Source organism: Aquarana catesbeiana, linkage group LG11, assembly GCF_042186555.1.
Source record: "Aquarana catesbeiana isolate 2022-GZ linkage group LG11, ASM4218655v1, whole genome shotgun sequence".
Taxonomy (NCBI): domain Eukaryota; kingdom Metazoa; phylum Chordata; class Amphibia; order Anura; family Ranidae; genus Aquarana; species Aquarana catesbeiana.
This window is the reverse complement of record NC_133334.1, coordinates 259618539-259642432: the sequence shown is the minus strand read 5'-3', so window position 1 is coordinate 259642432 and position 23894 is coordinate 259618539. Positions and strand designations below refer to the sequence as shown.

At 42.9% G+C, this 23894-nt stretch overlaps 2 protein-coding genes across 2 annotated transcripts; both read left to right on the top strand.

Annotated features, from left to right (window-relative positions):
* The first annotated feature begins 12296 nt into the window (after window positions 1-12296).
* Window positions 12297-19038, top strand: LOC141112716 (protein kinase C theta type-like). Its single transcript, XM_073605738.1, has 5 exons — window positions 12297-13232; window positions 14504-14705; window positions 16394-16582; window positions 17423-17551; window positions 18598-19038. Exons 1-5 carry the CDS (start codon window positions 12898-12900, stop codon window positions 18712-18714), a joined length of 972 nt encoding a protein of 323 aa, XP_073461839.1. The 5' UTR covers window positions 12297-12897; the 3' UTR covers window positions 18715-19038.
* On the top strand, window positions 19014-23785 carry LOC141111755 (uncharacterized). The gene is made up of 4 exons (XM_073603893.1): window positions 19014-19049; window positions 19920-21041; window positions 21567-21693; window positions 22219-23785. Exons 1-3 carry the CDS (start codon window positions 19014-19016, stop codon window positions 21573-21575), a joined length of 1167 nt encoding a protein of 388 aa, XP_073459994.1. The 3' UTR covers window positions 21576-21693; window positions 22219-23785.
* The last annotated feature ends 109 nt before the right edge of the window (window positions 23786-23894 follow it).

The following is a 23894-nucleotide window of genomic DNA, read 5'->3' as shown; positions in this document are numbered from 1 at the left end:
GCAACAAAATAAAATATGAGACATCAAATGTTATCTATTTCTTTCTTTGTTTTTCTTTTCTCTTCCCCACCATCTTTCCCTCTATCTTGCTCCCTCACCCCCACTCTTTACTGTTCCCTTTCTTTCCCTCCCCTGTTTCAGTTACCTTCCCCCCCCCCCCCGAACATCCCTTCCTCTCCCCCATCCTCGCTCTCTCTCTCCTTTCCTACCTTCTTTCTTTCCTCTCCTTCCTTTCTCTCCCCCATCCCTTTCTCTCACTATCTCTCTCTCTCGATCCCCCCCTTCTTTCCTCCCTTCTCTCTTTCATTCCTCCCTTTCTCTCCCCTATCCTCGCTCTCTCTCCTTTCCTCCCTTCTTCCCCCCTCTCTCTCTCTCTCTCCATACCTCCCTCCTCTTTTTCTCTTTCCTTCCTTCTTCTCCTCCATCTCTCTCTAAATCCTTCCTCTCTCTCTCGCCCATCTCCTCTCCCCTTCCCTCCCTTCTCTCTACTTCCATCTCTCTCTCCTTTCCCCCACTTCTCTCTTTATCCCCTTCTTTCCCCGTCCCCTCTCTCTTTCTCTATCCCCCTTTTCCTTTCCTCTCTTCTATTTTTCTCTTTCCTACCCTCTCTCTTTCCTACCTTCCCCTCTCTCTAACTCTCTATCCCTCCTCTCTTTCCTTCTCTTTCATTCCTCGCTTTCTTTCCCCCATCCTCGCGCTCTCTCTCCTTTCCTCCCTTCTTCCTTTCCCTTTCTCTCCCCCATCCCTTTTTCTTGTTATCTCTCTATCCCCCCTCCTCTCTTTCTTTCCCCCCTTCCTTTTCCCAATCCCACCCTCTCTCATTCCTCCCCCCCTCACTCTTTCCTCCTGTCTCTCTCTCTATCCATCACTCTCCTTCTCCCCTTCCCTCTATCCCCCTCTCTCCTTTCCTCCCTTCTCTCTTTCTCCTTCCTCCCCTCTCTCCTTTCCTCCCTTCTCTCTTTCCTCCCTTCCTCTTCCCCTCTCTCTCTCCCCCTCCCTAATTTCCTTCTTTCTTTCCTTCCCCCATCTCTCTCTCTCTCTTCCTGTCCGCCATCCCTCTCTCTTTCTCCCCCTCTCCTTCCTACCTCTTTTTCTCCACCCCCCTTCCTGCTTTCCTTCCTCTTCTCTTTCCTTCTCTCTTTATCTCCCCCCCCCCTCTCTCTACCCAGTTCCCTCCTTTCCTCCCTCCTCTCCTCCCTTCCCTCTCTCTTTCCTCCCTTCCTCTCCCCATCTCTCTCTATCCCCCACTCTCCTTTTCTCCCCTTCTCTCTTTCTCCTTCCTTCCCTCCCTCTTTCCTCCCTTCCTCTCCCCCCCCCCCCTCACTCTTTCTATCCCCCTCCCTCATTTCCTTCCTCCTCTCTTTCCTTCTCATTCTCCCCCTCTCCTGCCTACCTCTTTTTCTCCAACCCCCCTCTCTGTCTCTCCCCCTCCCTCTTCTCTCTTTCTTTCCTCCCCCCCTCTCTCTACTCCCCTCCCTCCTTTCCTCCCTTCCCTCTCTCTTAGCTCCCCCCATCTTTATTCCCCTCTCTCTCGTTCTCCTTCCTTCCCTCTCTCTTTTCTCCCTTCCTCCTCCCCCCTCTCTCTCTACCCCCTCTCTCCTTTCCTCTTTTCTCTTTCTTGCTCTCTCTTTCCTACCTTCCTCTTCCCCACCTCTCTCTCTCCATCCTCCCCCCTCTGTCTCTATCCCCCCCCCTCTCTCTTTCCTCCATTCCTCTCTCCTCCCTTCTCTCTTTCTCTTTTCTTCTTTCTCTATTTCCTCCCTTCTCCCCCAATCTCTTTCTCTCTCTTTCCTCCCTTCTTTCTTTCTCCCACCCATCCCCCTCTCCCCCTTCTTTCCTCCTTTCTCTCTATCCCTCACTCTCTCTTTCCTCCCTTATTTCTTTCTCTCCCCCCATCCCTCTCTATCCCCCCCTCTTTCTCTCACCCTCCTTTCTCTTCCTCCTCCCCTTTCTCTCACCCTCCTTTCTCTCCCCCCTCCCCTTTCTTTCCTCCTCCACCTCTCTCTCTCTATTCCTCACTCTCCTTTCCTCCCTTCTCTCTTTCTCTTCTCTCCCTTCCTCCCCCCACCCCTCTCTCTTTTATTTATCTCAATAAAGGGACAATTTGCACAAGAAAAAATTATAATCAGAAAAAAAATCCATTTCCTTATCATTACAGCAGATTGTTTCTCCCCCGCTGGGAGATCTGATGGTGCCAAACAATTTCATTACAGATACTAAATTTTATACTGGAATTGTGCAATGTAAGAACAATTATTCTGGATCCTTCCCAGTAGTGAGCGCACAGATGACCTCATTGATATTATCTATAGGTCACAGATCTTCTGGCTTCACAGGGTTAAATGTACTCCATCTAAATATGATTAGAGTTCGGTACCCAGAAACATCCATTTCTACACATGTACTGTATGAGAAGAGACCCCCATCATTCCACATACATTACAAATGGTTCCAGGAAAATATATATGTTTGTGTGTAAATGATGTGTCCCCTTGGGGAGATTTGCCTTCACTTCCTGTCTCAGAGACACAACAGGAAGTGAGAGGAAATCTTTTCAAAGTTAGGAAATTTGACAGTTGTCACCAAAACATCAAAGACGATGGTTCCGGGCTTAGGAAACAAGGAAGTGAAAAGAACTGCAGCCCCCCTAACCCAGAATATCACCTAGGTGAGATTCCAATCAACCAAAAATTCTATAATAAGGGAATTGGCGCTGTTCTATTGCATATACACTGGATAATTAATCGTATTGATAGAAAATAATAAATACAACAAATCTATGTGAAAAAATAAGGAGTCAAATATGAGTGAAATACTCCTAACACCAATACACTCTAAGGTAAAGTGCACAGTGCTAGAACAAACATAATCAATAATATCCGTAAAAATAAAAATGTGCAAACATTCCAAAATATCAAAACATTGTGAGTTTTTTACATCGGAGTGGCTCACAATGTTTTGATATTTTGCACAATTTTATAACACTATTTTGGTATGTTTGCATATTTTTATTTAATATATTTAACATATATACTCTGCTTATTTACTGGTTTTGCATATCGGAGTGGTTTAGTAGGTTCTGATATTTTGCAAAATAATTCTTACCACTATCTTGGAATGTTTGCACATTTTTATTTTTACGGATATTATTGATTATGTTTGTTCTAGCACTGTGCACTTTACCTTAGAGTGTATTGGTGTTAGGAGTATTTCACCCATATTTAACTCCTTATTTTACCACATTTTTCACATAGATTTGTTGTATTTATTATTTTCTATCAATACGATTAATTATCCAGTGTATATGCAATAGAACAGCGCCAATTCCCTTATTATAGAATTTTTGTCACCAAAACATGTCACCATTGTAGGATTTCCCCTCTGGTCCTGTTTCGGTGGCAACTGTTACATTTTGTATTTCCATCACTTTCTGAGCGGATGGTCACCAGGATAAACAGAACAGGTGAATCCCATAAGTGGGGACTCAGCAATACCCATCCTGCACACACTCCAGCCACAACTAGAAAAAAATGTTGGTCTTAGATGCTTTTTAACCACTTAAATCTGACCTCCGGTCTTCCCTCCAGTCTTGCACAGTTGTACCGGCTCCTCTCCTGGACTGAAATGGCTTACTCTGATTTCACCGCACACTGTGAGCTTCTCACAGTGTGCCCTTAGAAGCTGCAGCAAGTCAGGACCCATTCACAGCTTGAAGCTCCAAAAAACGAGAAGAAAAAAAATCAAAAAAAGTTCTGGATCTTTTTTTATAACTTGAATCAGTCAGATTTTTTTTTTTTGTATTTTCTGCCCTTTTTTTTTCTCATAGGAATGAATGGAAGCAAGTTTTTGTGCACATTTGCAAGTTTTTGTGTGTTTTTTTGCTCAAATGAAAAAATGCATAAAAATGAAATAGTAATAACATATGAACAAATAAATGTCAAATAAGTTACACAAATAAGTAAAAATCATCATAAATAAATAAAATAAATTAATAATATGTAATAATACATAAATAAATTTAATTACCGTATTTATTGGCGTATAACACGCGCCGGCGTATAACACGCACCCCAAGTTTAGGAGGGAATTTTAAGGAAGAAAACTTTTAGGAGGGAAGTTTAAGGAAAAAAAAAACTTACATTTAAATGCCCATCAATGCAGCCTTGCCCAGTGTTTCTTTGCAGCCTCATTGCAGGAATTTGAAATTGGCGCCGATCTCCGCTGATTGGGAGCGGAGCGAGCGCCGCCGACATAAACAAAGCCGAGTGAACTCGGCTAGTCTCGGCTCCTCTGGGCGTGACTGGTGCTTGCTCCGCTCGGCTCACAGTCACGCCCAGTCCCCCCATTGGACCTGTGTTATGTCCATCATATGGGCGGGACTCGGCGGGACTGTGAGAGGAGCCGAGACTAGCTGAGTAGACTCGGCTTTGTGTATGTCGGCTCACAATCAGCGGAGATCGGCGGGGATCAGCGTATAATACGCACCCACGCATGTTATAAGCCGATAAATACGGTAACCCCTAACCGTAAAAATATTATATTAATTATTATTATTATTAATAAGAATAATAATAATATTATTCTTATTATTAATAATAATAATAATAATAATAATAATAATAAAAATAATAGAATAATAAATAAACACCCATACTCAAACAAAAAAAAATTAATAATAACAATAATAATAATTATTTATTTATTTAGTGTTAGGGTGTTTAGTTTTTTATTATTTTTTATTTTTTTTAAGGTTAGGGGTTAAAGGGGTTGTAAAGGTTTGTGTTATTTCACCTTAATGCATCCTATACATTAAGGTGAAAAAACACCTGGCAATGACGGGCCCCCCAGTTTTACATACCTAAGCCCAATTACCTGCTTGGCTCTTCCCCGGCGTCCTCTTCTCCACGGAGTTTTGAGTCTCGGAGTTGATTGGATAGATTGATAGCAGCGCAGCCATTGGCTCCTGGTGCTGTCAATCAAATCCAATGACGCGGCCGGGACATACACTCTGTGTCTATAGACGCAGAGTGTATGAGACGGGAGCACGCCCGCAAGGTAACCCCCTTGGGAGAGAGCTTCCCAAGGGCGTTAGCTATTGCGGGAAGGAGCCGAGAGAGCCGCCGTGGGACCCCAGAACAGGAGGATCGGGGCCACTCTGTGCAAAACGTGCTGCACAGTGGAGGTAAGTATGACATGTTTGTTTTAAAAAAATTAAAATGAACCTTTACAACCCCTTTAAGGTTAGGGGCAATTATTTCTTTATTATTACTTGGAATTCATAAATTGAATTTATTTATGATTATTTTTACTTATTTGTGTATTTATTTTAGATTTATGTATTAGTTTATTATTATTATTCTTAGTATTAGTAGTAGTAGTAGTAGTAGTAATAACACCCTAATCCTAACAAAAAAATAAATAAATAAAACTATCCCTAACCTAACTCTAACTTAGCCTAACGAAGAAAAAAAAAATGAATAATAAAAAAAGAAGAAATAAAGCCTAAAGGAAAAGCTCAAAACGCTGAAATACCTAGCAACAAATGATGCAACAGATAACAGTTTTCTCTACTGGCTAATAAAAAAAAACGCTGTATAAAAATGCACAAGTCACGCATAAAAACGATTGGAGATCTACTGTTGCTGAGATGGATCTGTTGTTGTGGAGGGTCTAGCTTTGCAAAGTAGAGTCTATTGTTACTGGTGGGGTCTTATATTGCTGGGTTGTCAAATGTTGCTGCTGGGGGATCTATTATTGCTGGTGGGGGTCAATTGTTGCTGGGGTCTACTGTTTAATTAGGGGTCTATTGTTGCTGACTACTGGGAGATCTATTGTTGCTTTATCTGTTGTCGCGGGCGGGGGGGTCTAGCGTTGCAAAGTAGAGTCCATTGTTGCTGCTGGGGATCTATTGTTGCTGTGAAGGTTGTCAATCTACTGTTGAATTTGGGGTCTATTGTTGCTGGGGTGGATCTATTGTTGCAGGGTAGAGTCTATTGTTGCTGGTGGTGTCTTATATATGCTGGGGTGTCAATTGTTGCTGCCAGGGGATCTATTGCAGATGGGGGTGGGGGGGGTCAATTGTTGCTGGGAATCTACTGTTGAGGTTGGGTCTATTATTGCTGGCAGCTGGGAGATCTGGGGTGGATCTTTTGTTGCTGGGGGGGGGTCTATTGTTGCTGGGAGGGCATTCATTTTTACAGTGGGTCTATTTTTCCGGGGGGGTCTTTTGTTGCTGACTGCAGGGGATCTATTTTACTGCTTTTATTGTAATCATTATCAAATTTCTTAGCACCACAGAAATATACTTGGCCCTGTATTCACTAAAAGGGAACTGGAAGGTGGGTGGAACCATGAGACGGTGCTCAGAGGTGGGTAGAAGGTAGGTGCTCAGAGGTGGGTAGGGGGTGGAACCAAGGGACGGTGCTCAGAGGTCGGTAGAGTGTGGAACCAAGGGATGGTGCTCAGAGGTGGGTAGTGGTTGGAACCAAGGGACGGTACTCAGAGGTGGGTAGGGGTTGGAACCAAGGGAAGGTGCTCAGAGGTCGGTAGAGTGTGGAACCAAGGGATGGTGCTCAGAGGTGGGTAGTGGTTGGAACCAAGGGACGGTACTCAGAGGTGGGTAGGGGTTGGAACCAAGGGAAGGTGCTCAGAGGTGGGTGGGGGCGGAGACAAGGAGTGACTCAGAAGGGCGGAGTACCTGCATTTATTCTCTGAGAAAAAAAGCCCTGATTTGATGTACAGTTTCTGTTGGTACTTATAAGCATTACATATATTGAACATTACGTGCGGCCCTTTGGCAATGTCAGGGGCCACATTTGAGGTCCCCTTTAGCTCATAGGTTGACAATCACGGATGTATAGTCTGATCACTGGGGGAGGGGGGACTGAGGAAATGCTTCCTCCTGCCTGCAGCAAACTGATGACATCATCTCAGACTAGACAAAGTCACTGACCAGAGCTCAAGGACACTTTTTAAAGATAAAAGGTGGAACAATGATCCTGTTTCTGTATATTGTGACATGTCAGGAATTTACTCATACAGACTTGTGAAGTTACTGACAGATCCACGTTAAACTAGACCCAAGTGTTCCCTTAAATGCTTAAGGACCGCCCCCACGTACATATACTGCGGCAGGGCAGCACTTTAGTGTGAAATCACCTAACTGTACATGACTTTTTTTCTTCCCCTGTTAGCACACCAACTCTGGGCGGCTCAGGTGGACGGACACCATATTAACCCCCCACCCCCCACTTATCACAGCCGCTCACCTCGGGTTTGGGCAGCAGAGGACACCCCCATTGCACTTTGTATTGGCACACTAATAGCGCCCCCTACCTTCTATTTAAATATAACCCTGCTATACCTAGTTCAATAACACCATCACAATCAGAGAAGTCCAGGATTCTAATGGATTGAAGGGACTGACTCTGCAGCACCCAAGTATAAACTCCTCTCTTTGCCTTCATGTAATACCCGTCAGCAGCACTCGCATAGCTCCCAACTGTCCCTGATTTCGAGGGACTGTCCCTGATTTGGAATAAAGTCCCTCTGTCCCTCTTTCCTCTTCATTTGTCCCTCATTTTGCTCTGATCTATGCAGTTATGGTACCTTTTTTTTCTTTCAAAACGTGTTTCCCAGTGCTAAACCTTTCATCCAATTTCAAGATTGCTGCATTTGTACATTTCAGAAGCCAAAATAAAGGAATAGTAGAGGGGGAAAAAAAAAGCACTTGTGGGTTTAACTAATATTTTTTTGTATAATTCTCCTTTAAGGGGGTGTGGCAGGGGGTGTGTCCTATGCCTAAATACTTTTGCTAACAGCTGTCCCTTGTTCCCATCTCAAGAGGTATGAGCACTTGTTGTATAAAGTGACATTTACTTTAAAGCCCAACTCTGGGAAATTTGAAAGTGATCCCTTGCAGCGGGGTTGCGTCCACACCGCGAGGGTTTATTGCTCCTTTAGTCTAAAGGGAAGCATTTTTACTTACCTGATCCTCCCATCCAGTGGATGGCCCTCCCCCCATGCTCCAGTAGTGGCCTGTCCTTCATGTCTGCTCTGACAGCTAAGGCTGTCACCGGGGCTGCTGATAAGGCAGTACATTTACATACTATCTGGCATTACCCCCCCCACGGGCGCCGCCCCCCCCATCAATGCTAATTTAAATGCAGGGTGCCAGATGCGTGGATTTCAATGTTTTTTTTTTTTTAGCACATAATTAGAGCCCGAGGCTCTAATTGGCTTAAAAAAGGGTGGGCTTGGGGAACAGAGGACGGCGGTCACATGACCATAAGCCCCGCCTCGCCTCCCGGCAATTCAAACCCTTTAAAGGACCGGCGGGAGTTGGCACCAAGGGGTTAAACAACAAAAGTGCACCAAAAAAACTGATCAGTGTTAAAGGGCCCTAAGTGTTCTATGATTCTGTACACGGGCAGAACGGCGGTCTGTCAGTACAGAAGACATGGATCCTGTGTCTCTTCTAAGCAGGGGCGCCGATCCATGCCTTCCCCTAGTACAAGCACCTCCCCCACAGTAGTAAAACTCTGGTCAGGCACACATTTAACACTTTGATCACCCCTGATGTTTAACCCCTTCTAAGCCAGTGTCATTAGTACAGTGACAGTACATATTTTTTAGCACTGATCACTGTATTAGTCTCACTAGTCCCCAAAAAGTGTCAGTTAGATGTCCCGAATGTCCGCCGCAATATCGCAGATCGCCGCCATTTCTAATAAAAATAAATTATTAAATAAAAATATCCTATAGTTCGTAGAAGCTATAACTTTTGTGCAAACCAATCAATATATGCTTACTGTAAGGAATTACAAAAAAAAAAAATATACGCTTATTGGGATTTTTTTTTTTTACCAAAAATATGTAACAGAATACATATTGGCCTAAATTGATGAAGAAATTAGATATTTAAAATAATTTTACTAGATATGTTTTATAAACGAAAATAAAAAATATTGTTTTTCAAATTTTTTGTCTTTTTTCATCATTTTTTTTTTTTTACCAAAAATATATAGCAGAATACATATTGGCCTAAATTAATGAAGCAATTTGTTATTGTCAAATTTATTTTTTGCATATGATTTATAGCAGAAAGTAAAAAAATATTGTTTTGTATATTGTGTATTGTGACGTGTATATTATGTAAATAATAAATTGTGATCTTTTTATGTTTATAGTCCAAAAAATAAAAACCACAGATGTGATCAAATATCACCAAAAGAAAGCTCTATTTGTGGGGGAAAAAAAAGACATCAATTTTATTTGGGTACAGCGTCGTACGACCAATTGTCAGTTAAAGTAACACAGTGCCATATCGCAAAAATGGCCTGGTCATTAGGGGGGTTAAATCTGGTTAAATCTGGTTAAAAGTGGTTAAGGGCCTCAAAAAATAAAATAGGCTGTTAGTACTGATCAATTTTCAAATATATAGAGTACTATATACCGTAGATTGCAGATGCTATAACTAAGAAACCAATTAATGTACTTTTTTTTATTTACCAAAGACATGTAGCAGAATACATTTTGGCCCCAATTAATTTGAATTAATTAAATTGTTTTAATTATCAATTAATATACGCTTATTGGGATTATTTTATTACCAAAAATATGTAGCAGAATACATATTGATCTAAATTGATGAAGACATTAGATTGTTTAAATTATTTTATTGGATATGTTTTCTAACTGAAAATAAAAAATATTCCTTTTTTAAAAATTTTCGGTGTTTCATTATTTTTTTTTTACCAAAAAGATTGTAGACGCTATAACAAAAAAAAACAATTGATATAAACTTTTTTTTTTGTTTTTACCAAAGACATGTACCAGTATACATTTTGGCCTAAATTTATGTAGAAATTAGATTTTTTAAATTATTTTATTGGATATGTTTTATAACTGAAAATAAAAAATATTCCTTTCTTTAAAATTTTCGGTATTTTTAATATTTTTTTTTTTTTTTTACCAAAAAGATTCTAGACGCTATAACAAAGAAACCAATTAATATAAACTTTTTTTTTTTTTTTTTTACCAAAGACATGTACCAGAATACATTTTGGCCTAAATTTATGTAGAAGTTAGATTTTTTAAAATTATTTTATTGGATATATTTTATAACATAACATTGGCTTTTTTTTTTATTTTTGGTCTTTTTTCATTTATTTTATTTTTTTTTTCTAACAAAAAGATTGTAAACGCTATAAGAAAACAATTAATATACACTTTTTTTTAGCAAGGACATGTAGCAGAATACATTTTGGTCTAAATTTATGAAGATTTTTTTTTTAAATATTTTACTAGATATGTTTTATAACTGAAAAAAATTTTTTTTGGTCTTTTTTACGTTTATTTGAATCTTCTGTTTTTTTATTTATATAATAAAAAATCCCAGTGGATATCAAATACCACCAAAAGAAAGCTCTATTTGTGGGGAAAAAAACTGTAAATTTCATTTGTATACAGTGTTGCATAATGATGCAATTGCCAATTGAAGTAGCACAGTGCTAAATAGCAAAAATGTTCTGGTCATGAAAGGGTTAAAACCTCCTGGAGCTGACATGGTAAAAATAAATAAATAAATAAAAGGATCCTTATCCTGATGTGTTATCTTTGTGAAATCTGTCAATATGAGGACGGCACATTTCATGGATGGGGTCGTGTTTCTTGTAATTTGCCACACATCTGAATTTGACATTTATCAATGGGAAGTAAAACAGGAATGAACCGGTTTATTCCAGAAATTGAAATCTCAACAGTCATCTCATCCTCCCCTCCCCCACAGAATAAAGAAAATTTGAAATTTGACAATTGAAATCCACAAATGTACTGGCTGAGGTCATGGGACCCAGCAGCCTCACATCTCTGACATGAGAATATACAGCCTGACCTGTTTACAATTTAGGGGAGACTTAGGGGAGGAGTCATGTAACTAGCACTGTGATGTGATTGGGCAGTGCAGCTATAAATAGAATCCTGGCTTGTTGCCAACTTAGGGGAGTTGCCATGGTGACCAGCCCTGTGATGTGATTGGCCAGTTTGAATCTCACCTATGATGTCATCGGCAGTTAGTGAGCTATAAACTGATCAGTCACCTGTGAGGAGCTCAGAAGAGTCTGACTTCTCTTGGAGTGAAGATCTGTTTTTCTGAGCTCTCTGAGATTTCTTCTTCTCTGGCAGTTTCTGATTTTCTCTGTGTTTTTAACCAGTGAAATGAGAAAACTGATGATGGAAAATATGATTCCAAAAATAAGACCTGAGCCATTTAATGGCTTTATGAAAAAAAATAGGGATGCAGTCTACACAATATCATCTGTAGTGACTCCCCCAAGCTGTGACACTAAAAACACCATGAATGTTGCAGCTATTAGAAACATCATGAAAAATGCCGCACCAGCAAGAAAGCCCATGAAGAATGCAGCAGCAGAAGTCCCACCTCTTGTCACACCCCCGAGCTGTGACACTAGAAAGAGCAGGGTAAATGTTGCAGCTATTAGAAAGATCATGAAAAATGCCGCACCAGCTAGAAAGCCTATGAGAAATGCAGCAGCAGAAGTCCCACCTCTTGTCACACCCCCGAGCTGTGACACTAAAAACACCATGAATGTTGCAGCTATTAGAAACATCATGAAAAATGCCGCACCAGCTAGAAAGCCTCTCAGAAATGCAGCAGCAGAAGTCCCACCTCTTGTCACACCCCCGAGCTGTGACACTAGAAAGAGCAGGGAAAATGTTGCAGCTATTAGAAAGATCTTGAAAAATGCCGCACCAGCTAGAAAGCCTATGAGAAATGCAGCAGCAGAAGTTCTACCTCTTGTCACACCCCCGAGCTGTGACACTAGAAAGAGCATAGAACCTGTCACTGCAGGATCTCTACGCTGTGACAGCCAGTCAGCCTTCATATTACACCGTGTGCTCGGAGAAGGAGGATACGGACAGGTAAGTTCAAATTTTCTCACCTATAACTAGATTAGTAGCTCCACCCACAAAACAAATCCCTCCCCAGTAACTAGCCAATGTGTACCAGCCACCCAAAACTGATTCAGCTACTGGTAAACTTAATTATGTCACTCTGCCTTATGGAGGGGAGGAGCCGGGAAAACAAAATTAGGAAAGCTCTCTAGAGCTGCACGATTCTGGCCAAAATGAGAATCACGATTTTTTTGCTTAGGATAAAAAGATCACAATTTTCTGACGCTTCTCGTGATGTAAAATCTTTCACAGTATACAAAAAAAATGGGCTAACTTTACTGGTTAGATTTTTTTTTTTTTTTTTTTTTTTTTAATTCATTGCATTTGAAAGACCGCTGCGCAAATACAGTGTGACATAAAATATTGCAACAACCACCATTTTATTCTGTAGGGCAGTGATGGCAAACCTTGGCACCCCAGATGTTTTGGAACTACAATTCCTATGATGCTCATGCACTCTGCAGTGAAGTGGAGCATCATGGGAAATGTAGTTCCGAAACATCTGGAGGGCCAAGGTTTGCCTTCACTGCTCTAGGGTGTCTACTAAAAAAAATATATATAATGTTTGGGGGTTCTAAATAATTTTCTAGCAAAAAAAAAAAAAAATGATTTTAACTTGAAACCAACAAATGTCAGAAAAAGGTTTAGTGTTTAAGTGGTTAAACTTTTTTCACTTACACACACACACAGTCTATTCCATTGACAAATTGTTACTTCCTTTCTTTTGAGGGCTGTGGCTTCAGAAGAGCAGAGAGAATTCTTTGCATAGAAAGAATTGTGAAACACTTTAGTAAAAATCGCAATAACGATTCTTGACGATTAATTGTGCAGCTCTAAAGCTCTCCCTGTCATAGATATCAGAAGACAGTCCGTCATCGAGCCTCGCAGCCTTCATCAATAACTACTTCTGATTCCTCCCCAATGCTAGTTACATCCTTTCCCAATAATGAAGAACCGTTCTTTCCTATAACACAAATGATTTTTGTCTTTTCTGTCATTCAGGTCTTTCTGGCAACCCATTGTGCAACCAAGAAGATCATGGCCATCAAGTCAGTTGTGAAGACTTCAGATCAACGGGACGACATTGAAACAGAGCTGAAGGTCATGAAGATGGCGGCAGGGTGTCCATTCCTCATCCAGCTTTACACCACTTTTCAGACCCGTGATTCTGCCTGTTTCGCTATGGAGTACATCTCTGGAGGGGATCTGTTTCATTTCACCAGAAACAATTCCCCTCTTCCAATTTCCGTCATAAGGTAAGTCTCATCACCACAATGATAATAGAATAGAAAGAAATCTTTATAAGATATGTCGTTTTACAATCCAGGCTTTTAGGAGTTTAGAATTACATTGGACTCCATTAGAATGTGTAGCTACATCAGTCCACCCAGATCTGACGTAGATACTTTAGAGTAATGTCACTCCGTCCCCCATAAATTGGGGACAACGCACCTCTCCCAAGCTTAGATACTCTATATTATCATAGTAGGGTTGGGGTTCAAAGTAGACTGTTCGCACACATGCCATTCTGCAATCCCAGTTTCCCCAAAGCGGGCAGTGATTGCACCATGTGGGGAAGGAGATAGAGACAGTCCAGAGTGACCTAGTAACGTTCTTTAAGAGGTTTCTGATGCCGGGAGGCGGAGCGGGGTTTCTGACCATGTGACTGCCATGATTGGCTGTCACAGTGGTCACATGGTCAGAGAGCTCCTAATCGCATGTAGCGATTGGGAGCTTTCCTTTAGCCATCGGTAACTGTGCCAGGAGTGCATTCTCAGGACAGCTCTGTTTACATTCTGGTACCCATATATGCGGCCTCTCAGCGTTAAGACCCACCCACCTAGAGGCCACATATATGCATACCACCAGCATGAAGGGGCTAACACTTCTGGACCAGTGATGTACCGGTATCTCATTACCCTGGTACTGTTTTTTAGAGGTGGCGGTCTAACCGCTGGATTCATTTTATATGCAGCAGGAGGGGACTTCCTCCACTCCCGGCACCTACCACAGCTTTCTCAGGCTCTCTCATCCTACCGGGAGACCCAGACGACCAGCCGGCACGTCTACTGGATGGTCAGACAGCTGAACAAAGCTGTGATCGGCTCTCCGCTATGGTAACCCGGTGATGGTGATGACATTGTGACCTGCCATTTTTAAGGAATCAAAATCATTCAAAAACACAGATCTTGATGTTGTGAATGCTTTTAAGGGCAGAGTAGAGACTTGGGGTCTTATAATACCGGTCACATGCCTATTGCTGTGACAAGCATGTTTACGGCCTGGATCCTACCAATGGGTTCTCCAAGGAGACTCCAGAATCTGGGATCTGATAAAACCAGAAATGGTGAGCAGGTGCCATACCCAGAACTCTGACCGGACGGTCACCTAAATAACCTCAAAGGTGTGACCGGTAATGGGATAGAGCCAGGTACTCCCTCCCCCTGCCCATGGATAATGTTTCTACTTAAGTCTAATGACTGTAAAATGTAATTCCTTCATAATCTAATTTTTTTCTCTTTTATAGATTTATTGCGGCGGAAATATCCTGTGGATTGCAGTTCCTTCACAAGCGTGGCATCGTCCATAGAGACATCAAGTTACGCAACATCCTAATGGACAACAAAGGTCATGTCCGTATTGCAGACTTTGGATTGGCAGTAATGGATCTGTTCGGTGATAAGAAGGTGACGGGTGTAGCTGGAACACGTGGATACATGGCGCCAGAAGTAAGTCACGCTCTATTTACCCATCATTAGGCCTCATCTATTCAGTAGATCACAATCCAATCACTATCCCTCTGATACTTGTAATATAAACATTTTAGACTGCATACAGAACACTGCAATGTAAATCACCTGATTGGTAATCATTAAGCTCTTAAAATCTTTTTAATAATTTGTTAACCACTTGCCGACCGCCGTACGAACATATACGTCGACACAATGACACGGTCAGGCAAATGGGCGTACGTCCCTTTAAAATTTGCCGCTGTGTGGTCACGCGCGAGCTCTGTGATCGTGCCCGCGGGACCCGCGAACTCGACGTCCGCCGGTGTCCCGCGATCGTGTCACGGAGCTGAAGAACGGGGAGATATCAGTGTAAACACAACATCTCCCCATTCTTCCTAGTGACATGTCACTGTTCGTCTGCTCCCTCTCATCGGGAGCAGCGATCAGTGACATGTCGCTTGTAGCCACGCCCCCTAACAGTTAGAACACTATTCTAGGACACACTTAACCCCTTCCTAGCCCCCTAGTGTTTAACCCCTTCACTGCCAGTCACATTTAAGTGCATTTTTATAGCACTGATCGCTGTATAAATGTGAATGGTCCCAAAATAGCGCCAAAAGTGTCCGATGTGTCTGCCATGTCGCAAAATTATTAATAAAAATGCCATAAAACTATCCCCTATTTTGTAGACGGTATAACATTTGCGCAAACCAATCAATAAACGCTTATTGCAATTTTTTTTTACCAAAAATATGTAGAAGAATACATATCGGCCTAAACTGAGGAAAAAATGTGTTCTTTTATATATTTTTTGGGGATATTTATTATAGCAAAAAGTAAAAAATATTGCTTTTTTTTTTTTTCAAAATTGTCGCTCTTTTTTTGTTTATAGCGCAAAAAATAAAAACCGCAGAGGTGATCAAATACCACCAAAAGAAAGCTCTATTTGTGGGGAAAAAAGGACATCAATTTTGTTTGGGAGCCACGTCGCACAACAGTCAGTTAAAGTGACGCAGTGCCGAATCGCAAAAAGTGCTCTGGTCTTTGGCCAGCCAAATGATCCAGGGCTTAAGTGGTTAATATATGTCCATGGGGGGGCAGCCATTGCGTATGCCAGCTCTGCCTCCTGGTTTAGCTGTTGGGCACAGTGGTTGTTCTTTGCCATTTCTCTTGCTTAAAGCAAGCCTAGCTACAATATCTATAATAATGGACATATGAAATAGTAAACATAAAAATGTAAAAAGCTACATCAAGGTTAATGTTGCAATGATTTCTACTGGAGAGCAGATATCACTACCTGCTCTCTTTTTCTCTTTATGGCCCATTCATTAAATGCATGCCACTGTGTAGAGCCTGTGCTATCCTATGAAGTTCTATATACTTAGCATAACAAAGAGAACTCTGATTTGATTAGGGTGAGTCACATGACTAGGCTCTCGCTCAAGTTTTTTTTTTATGTTTACACCCATTCCCTGTAATAGCACTCAAAGTCCCAATTCCACCGCTGTGCTTTATAAATGTAATTTTTATTAAAATAGTGCTATTGCCACAGTAAGGACATACTGATGCTTTGTAAATGCCTCCCTTAGAATACACGTTCAATGAATATATATTATTATTTCCCCTATAAAAGGATGGTACGTTTGTAGGAACTAAGTAACTGATTTCTTTTCTCTGATTGTCAGGTTATCAATGGCGACTTCTACCAGTTTGAACCCGACTGGTTTTCACTGGGGGTTGTCATATACGAGATGGCTACCGGCACTGTACCATTCTGTACCTATAACACCGAGGTACTCTGGGAGGCTGTGAATTACGATGATCCTGTTTACCCCGCAGACATGGATCCACACCTGAAGGACTTCATAGACGGAGTAAGTACAAGACATTTTCTAATTTTGAAGAGGCATAGGGAAGGTTTCTAGGCCTACTACTGCTGCTTTAGGGGTATAATGTAGGAGTGTTGCAAATTCTGGTTGTCAGCTGGATTGTTGGGTAGTTTGGGTTCTTCATCCCATGGTGAAGATCCAATGGGAATACTTCCCCCTGGGGCTGAGGGCTCAGAAGATGATGCCACATGGGGTCAATCACTGATGTGCACATTGTATGAGGTTATTAAAGCAGAACTCCCCCCCATGTATTATTGTTTTGAATATAGTGGGGAGGATTAGATCACCTGCCGTCATTTTAATCTTGTCTGTGTCCCTGTTGTGTACATTTTGTTTCATATCCTGTCCTGGGGACACGGAAATCTCAGCAAGGGGGGACACAGAAAGCAACCACAACCTAACAGAGAGGTTCTAATACCTTTCCAACTCCATTCATCAAACTGCTTTTATCGCCCTGTGCTGATAAATTATGTTAATGAGAAGAAAAAAAGATCTTTAAAAATATCCAATCTCATCCCTTTGCTTGTGGCTGTAATTCTACTTTAAGTATCACCGCCAATCTAAAGAGCTCAGGCAGTTAGAAGTGATCTAATGGCGGCACATCATAATGTGTACTCATTTGTTGTGCTGGGATATAATATGAATTCCATCCATGTCAGTAGACATGCAGCACCTGTATTTGGCTATATATATGTCTTCACATGCTATGATCCTCCAATGGGTGAAAGGACCGCCCAGGAGGAGACGCAGTGTAATCAAAGTTTTTTTTTTTCTTTTCTAAAAAGTGCAAAATTAACTCAAAATAACTTAATTTCTTTTTTATAGCTGTTATGCAAATGTCCGGACAAGAGGCTTGGAGTCGGCAGAGACATAAGACGGCATTCATTCATGAGGCTTATTGATTGGAAGTCGCTGGAAAAAGGGAAAGGACGGCCCCCTTTCTCAGTATGCCAGGTAAGTACACAAATCTTTATAGGATGAGGATTCAAAAAGAAGATTGTTACACACTGTAAGGAGCATTGCTGTGTCCTTACAGCTAATGTAGGGGGGTACAGACATATCCCAGCCTGTAGGAAAACCTCACAGATTAATCAGTCAATATTTCATTCTCTACAGCAGAAGTAAATAAGACTGAAACTTTCTATGCATCAGACACAATGGGCATGATTTACTAAAACTGGTGAGTGAAAAATCTGATGCAGCTGTGTATGGTAGCCAATCAGCTTCTAACTTTCCGCTTGTTCAATAAAGCTTTGACAAAAAAAATGTCAGCTGATTGGTTACCATGCAGAGCTGCACCAGGTTTTGCACTCTCCAGTTTTAGTAAATAAACCCCAATGGTGCACAGCTGGGAGTGATAGTTGAAGTGAGAAGGTGCAATGGTTCATAATACAACGTCTGGGGTGTCTAGGACATTTGGCTTCGACCATCATGATGTGGTGGAAGGCATGGGACCAGACATGTTGTTTGCTTCTAGATTTGTATCCTATCTGCTCCTCCACTGCATGGAAAGAGGAAGAAGGTTCTAGGTTGTATTCAAGAAGTTGTTTGATGTTAAAGCTCAACTCAAAAAATAAATAAATTGCGCAGTAGGCAACCACCACCCCCAGCCCACCCTGCACTCTAATGCTTTATTGCTTGTAAACTCTAGGGGCAGAGAAAGAGGGACCTAGCCCTAACCCCTCTGCGTCATCATGTACAATACAGGCCTATCAGTCCTACGTTGTATGTGAGGGGGTAAAAATGTGACCGTGGCTGGGAAAGCTTTAGAGAGGGTCTGTGAGGGATCGGTTGCATAGATGAAGGCCGTCCAAAGCAAGGAATAAATTATTAAGCCTTATTCCTCTACCCCTAGGCAACCCTCCCCCCCACACACACACAAATACTGCAAGGGTAATTTATACTTGTTTCTGGAATTGGGCTTTAAGCATTATTCTGATATTTACTCAGGTCAGAGATCTATGAATACAGAATCTCATATTTGTTTTTTCATTTTGCAGCCCTTGGACATAGAAACAAACTGTCGACTTCCCCCATCAGCGATAGATGTAAAGGCTTTGGACATTCCAGGAAAGAAAATATACATTCCTGGATTCTTAAACATCGACTGGTCCTGAGGACGCCTGTCAACATATAGTGTGTGGTGTGTGGTGTGTAGTGTGTTGTGTGTTTTGTGTGTATTCTTTAGTGTTTAGTTGACAGTGTGTGCCAGCAGGGTGCCAGCCAGCAAGCCACCCACATCAGTGTACCAGCCACCAAGCCACTTACATCAGGGTGCCAGCCAGCAAGCCCACCCACAGCAGGGTGCTAGCCAAAAAGCCTACCCACATCATGGTCCCAACCAGCAAGCCACCCACAGCAGGATGCCAACCAGCAAGCCCACCAACAGCAGGGTGCTGTCAGCTTATGTCACGCTATGTGGACGGAGCAGCTGGGCAACCGGGGAACACAGGTCCTAATTTGTGTGCATTGAGGGTCACTCACCCACTCCTGCACACCTGTCAAATTAGGGCTGTGTTTGTCCAGCCGCTGCGTCCCCTTAAAGGGGTGGATGGACATGATGATGAAGATTCCTCATATTTGGACAATAGTTCTTGATGTGACATAATACCTGGATTTGACCTATATACCAATATATTCATGAAGAAATTTGGAGAGGACAGTTCATCTGTAAAGACATTGATATCATCTTCAGAAGATCCAGATGAACAAAGATTCAAAATCAAACAAAAAAAACTGCACTGTACAGAGGAGCCACCCACAGCAGGATGCCAACCAGCAAGCCCACCAACAGCAGGGTGCTGTCAGCCTATGTTACGCTATGGGGACGGAGCAGCCGGGCAGCCGGGGAACACAGGTCCTAATTTGTGTGCATTCAGGGTCACTCACCCACTCCTGCACACCTGTCAAATTAGGGCTGTGTTTGTCCAGCCGCTGTGTCCCCTTAAAGGGGTGGATGGACATGATGATGAAGATTCCTCATATTTGGACAATAGTTCTTGATGTGACCTACTACCTGGATTGGACCTATATACCGATATAGTCATGAGAAATTTGGAGAGGACAGTTCATCTGTAAAGACATTGATATCATCTTCAGAAGATCCAAATGAACAAAGATTCAAAATCAAACAAAAAAAACCTGCACTGTACAGAGGAGCCACCCACAGCAGAGTGCCAGCCAGCAAGCCAGCCACAGCAGAGTGCCAGCCATAAGATGCCCACCCACAGCAGGGTGCCAGCCACAAAGTCCACCCACAGCAGGGTGCCAGCCACAAAGTCCACCCACATGAGGGTGCCAGCCAGCTAGCCACCCACATTAGGGTGCCAGCCAGCAAGCCCACCTGCAGCAGGGTGCCAGCCAGCAAGCCAGCCACAGCAGAGTGCCAGCCACAAAGTCCACCCACGGCAGGGTGCCAGCCACAAAGTCCACCCACAGCAGGGTGCCAGCCAGAAAAACCACCCACATCAGGGTGACAGCAAGCAAGCCACCTACATCAGGGTGCCAGCCAGCAAGCCCACCCACATCAGGGTGCCAGCCAGCAAGCCACCCACATCAGGGTGCCAGCAAGAAAGCCTACTCACAGCAGGGTGCCAGCCAGCAAGCCCACCCACATCAGGGTGCCAGCCAGCAAGCCCATGCACAGCATGGTGCAAGCCAGCCACAGCAGGGTGCCAGCCAGCCACAGCAGAGTGCCAGCCACAAAGTCCACCCACGGCAGGGTGCCAGCCACAAAGTCCACCCACAGCAGGGTGCCAGCCAGAAAACCCACCCACATCAGGGTGACAGCAAGCAAGCCACCCACATCAGGGTGCCAGCCAGCAAGCCACCCACATCAGGGTGCCAGCAAGAAAGCCCATGCACAGCATGGTGCAAGCCAGCAAGCCAGCCACAGCAGGGTGCCAGCCAGCAAGCCAGCCACAGCAGAGTGCTAGCCACAAAGTCCACCCACGGCAGGGTGCCAGCCACAAAGTCCACCCACAGCAGGGTGCCAGCCAGAAAACCCACCCACATCAGGGTGACAGCAAGCAAGCCACCCACATCAGGGTGCCAGCCAGCAAGTCCACCCACATCAGGGTGCCAGCCAGCAAGCCCATGCACAGCATGGTGCAAGCCAGCAAGCCAGCCACAGCAGGGTGCCAGCCAGCAAGCCAGCCACAGCAGAGTGCTAGCCACAAAGTCCACCCACGGCAGGGTGCGAGCCACAAAGTCCACCCACAGCAGGGTGCCAGCCAGAAAACCCACCCACATCAGGGTGACAGCAAGCAAGCAAGCCACCTACATCAGGGTGACAGCAAGCAAGCCCACCCACATCAGGGTGCCAGCCAGCAAGCAAGCCTTGCCACTGATGGAAAGAAAGAAAGAAAGAAAGAAAGAAAGAAAGAAAGAAAGAAAGAAAGAAAGAAAGAAAGAAAGAAAGAAAGAAAGAAAGAAAGAAAGAAAGGTAATTAGGTAAACTAAAATACAAATAAAAATGTAGCGCTAATGATAATGACCAATGGTGGAAAACACATCAGTGATGGTGGCCATTAGAGAGGGCCCATGAATGAAGCACATGTGCTGATTGTCTACCATTCACGGCTGCACCAGATTCTGAGTGCTCCAGTTCTAGTAAACCTCTCCCCCACTTCATGGGTTACCGTCTTCCCTGCCTCGAATCACGGCCAGTTCAGCAAGAACTGATCAATTAACTTGATTCTGGGACTTTTCATTGTCTGGTTTATGGCTACATATTGGGACTTTATTGTATTTTTCCCATCACATACTAATTGATATCACGTCACATATGCTTCATTCATGGGCCCTCTCTAATGGCCACCATCACTGATGTGTTTTCCACCATTGGTCATTATCATTAGCGCTACATTTTTATTCATATTTTTGTTTTTAATATTGGTCATATTCTATGTAGCTAATTTTTGCATATTGGGTTAGCGCAGTGTTATTTATATACATCTTTCTTAATTAGGTAAACTAGCCAGCTGTGCGAGGCCCCTATGACTGCAAGGCTTGAGGCCACCGCGAAAGAAAGAAAGAAAGAAAGAAAGAAAGAAAGAAAGAAAGAAAGAAAGAAAGAAAGAAAGAAAGAAAGAAAGGTAATTAGGTAAACTAAAATACAAATAAAAATGTAGCGCTAATGATAATGACCAATGGTGGAAAACACATCAGTGATGGTGGCCATTGATGAGGGCCCATGAATGAAGCACATGTGCTGATTGTCTACCATTCACAGCTGCACCAGATTCTGAGTGCTCCAGTTCTAGTAAACCTCTCCCCCACTTCATGGGTTACCATCTTCCCTGCCTCGAATCACGGCCAGTTCAGCAAGCACTGATCAATTAACTTTATTCTGGGACTTTTCATTGTCTGGTTTATGGCTACATATTGGGACTTTATTGTATTTTTCCCATCACATATTAATTGATATCACGTCACATGTGCTTCATTCATGGGCCCTCTCTAATGGCCACCATCACTGATGTGTTTTCCACCATTGGTCATTATCATTAGCGCTACATTTTTATTTGTATTTGTATTTTTAATATTGGTCATATTCTATGTAGCTGCTTTTTGCATATTGGGTTAGCGCAGTGTTATTTATATACATCTTTCTTAATTAGGTAAACTAGCCAGCTGTGCGAGGCCCCTATGACTGCGAGGCCTGAAGACCAGGTGGCTTCTTAGACCCTGTGACTCTGGCACACCTCCGTTTCCAGCTGTGCGAGGCCCCTATGACTGCGAGGCCTGAGGCCACCGCGAAAGAAAGAAAGAAAGAAAGAAAGAAAGAAAGAAAGAAAGAAAGAAGGATGGAAGGAAAGAAAGAAAGAAAGATGGAAGGAAAGAAAGAAACTAGCCAGCTGTGCAAGGCCCCTATGACTGCGAGGCCTGAAGACCAGGTGGCTTCTTAGACCCTGTGACTCTGGCACACCTCCGTTTGCATGCGGTCACACTGCTCCAACTCCAAAAAATAGCCACAAAAATAGCTGAATTAAAAGAAAAATTTAGTCTATTCAAAGATACGTCAGGATACAAAGAAAAATCTGCTCAAAGACAAAAGTTTTTAGCTAAAGCTGATAAAGACATAAAACATACAAAAATTAAAAATACCAAATGGATTGGAACGACTATAGAGAAAACAAAGTATATAAGTGGCAGGAATTAAACATCAATGAGGTTATTGATATCATCTTCAGAAGATCCAGATGAACAACTATTCAAATTCAAACAAAAAAAAACTGCCCTGTACAGATGAGCCACCCTCAGCAGGGTGCCAGCCAAAAAGCCCACCCACATCAGGGTCCCAACCAGCAAGCCACCCACAGCAGGATGCCAACCAGCAAGCCCACCAACAGCAGGGTGCTGTCAGCCTATGTTACGCTATGGGGACGGAGCAGCGGGGCAGCCGGGGAACACAGGTCCTAATTTGTGTGCATTCAGGGCCACTCACCCGCACCTGCACACCTGTCAAATTAGGGCTGTGTTTGTCCAGCCGCTGCGTCCCCTTAAAGGGGTGGATGGACATGATGATGAAGATTCCTCATATTTGGACAATAGTTCTTGATGTGACATACTACCTGTATTGGACGTATATACCGATATATTCATGAGAAATTTGGAGAGGACAGTTCATCTGTAAAGACATTGATATCATCTTCAGAAGATCCAGATGAAGAAAGATTCCTCATTTTTGGACTTTACTTCTTGATATTCATCAAACAAGCAGTTTTAAACTGAAAGCCATCAAAAGATATTGTGATGTCCACCCACAGATGTATAATCCAGGGAGCAATCCGATCGCCTTCGGGGGTCAGGAAGGAATTTTTTCCCTGTTGGAGCAAATTACACCATGCTTCATCAGGGTTTTTTTCGCCTTCCTCTACATCAACTGTGGGGTCTGGATAATCATACAAAAAAAACACAAAAAAAAAACTGCACTGTACAGAGGAGCCTTGACGAGGCAGTGCAGCTTCCACATACATTTGCAAATGTGTGCAATATGACTGCCTGTATGGGGGATGCACGGAGCGCTTGTACCCACCGCCCTCACACGGGGTACGGATTCATACACCTTGTGTGAACAAGGCCTTAGGACCGCACTTTACAGAGGAGCCTTGGTGAAGAAGTGCGGCTTCCCCATATGCAAATGTATGCAACTAAGACCTCTGTTTTTAATGCCAAGTGTTAGATTGTGCCTTTTTGATTTATTTGCAGGTTAGCTGGTAAGTGTACTGGGAAATCTTTTGTTTTTTTGCTGTGCAAAGCCCTTCCATGTGCACCTTACTTCAAAAGCTAGTTA

Excerpts from the sequence above, each read along its gene's own strand:
- LOC141112716 (XM_073605738.1), top strand. The coding sequence starts at position 12,898 with ATGCTAGTTACATCCTTTCCCAATAATGAAGAACCGTTCTTTCCTATA. Across the intron at positions 14,706-16,393 it reads GTGGATACATGGCGCCAGAA|GTTATCAATGGCGACTTCTA; the intron begins GTAAGTCACGCT and ends TCTGATTGTCAG. Across the intron at positions 17,552-18,597 it reads CCCCTTTCTCAGTATGCCAG|CCCTTGGACATAGAAACAAA; the intron begins GTAAGTACACAA and ends TTCATTTTGCAG.
- LOC141111755 (XM_073603893.1), top strand. The coding sequence starts at position 19,014 with ATGTGGACGGAGCAGCTGGGCAACCGGGGAACACAG. Across the intron at positions 19,050-19,919 it reads TGGGCAACCGGGGAACACAG|GGTGCCAGCCAGCAAGCCCA; the intron begins GTCCTAATTTGT and ends CACCCACATTAG.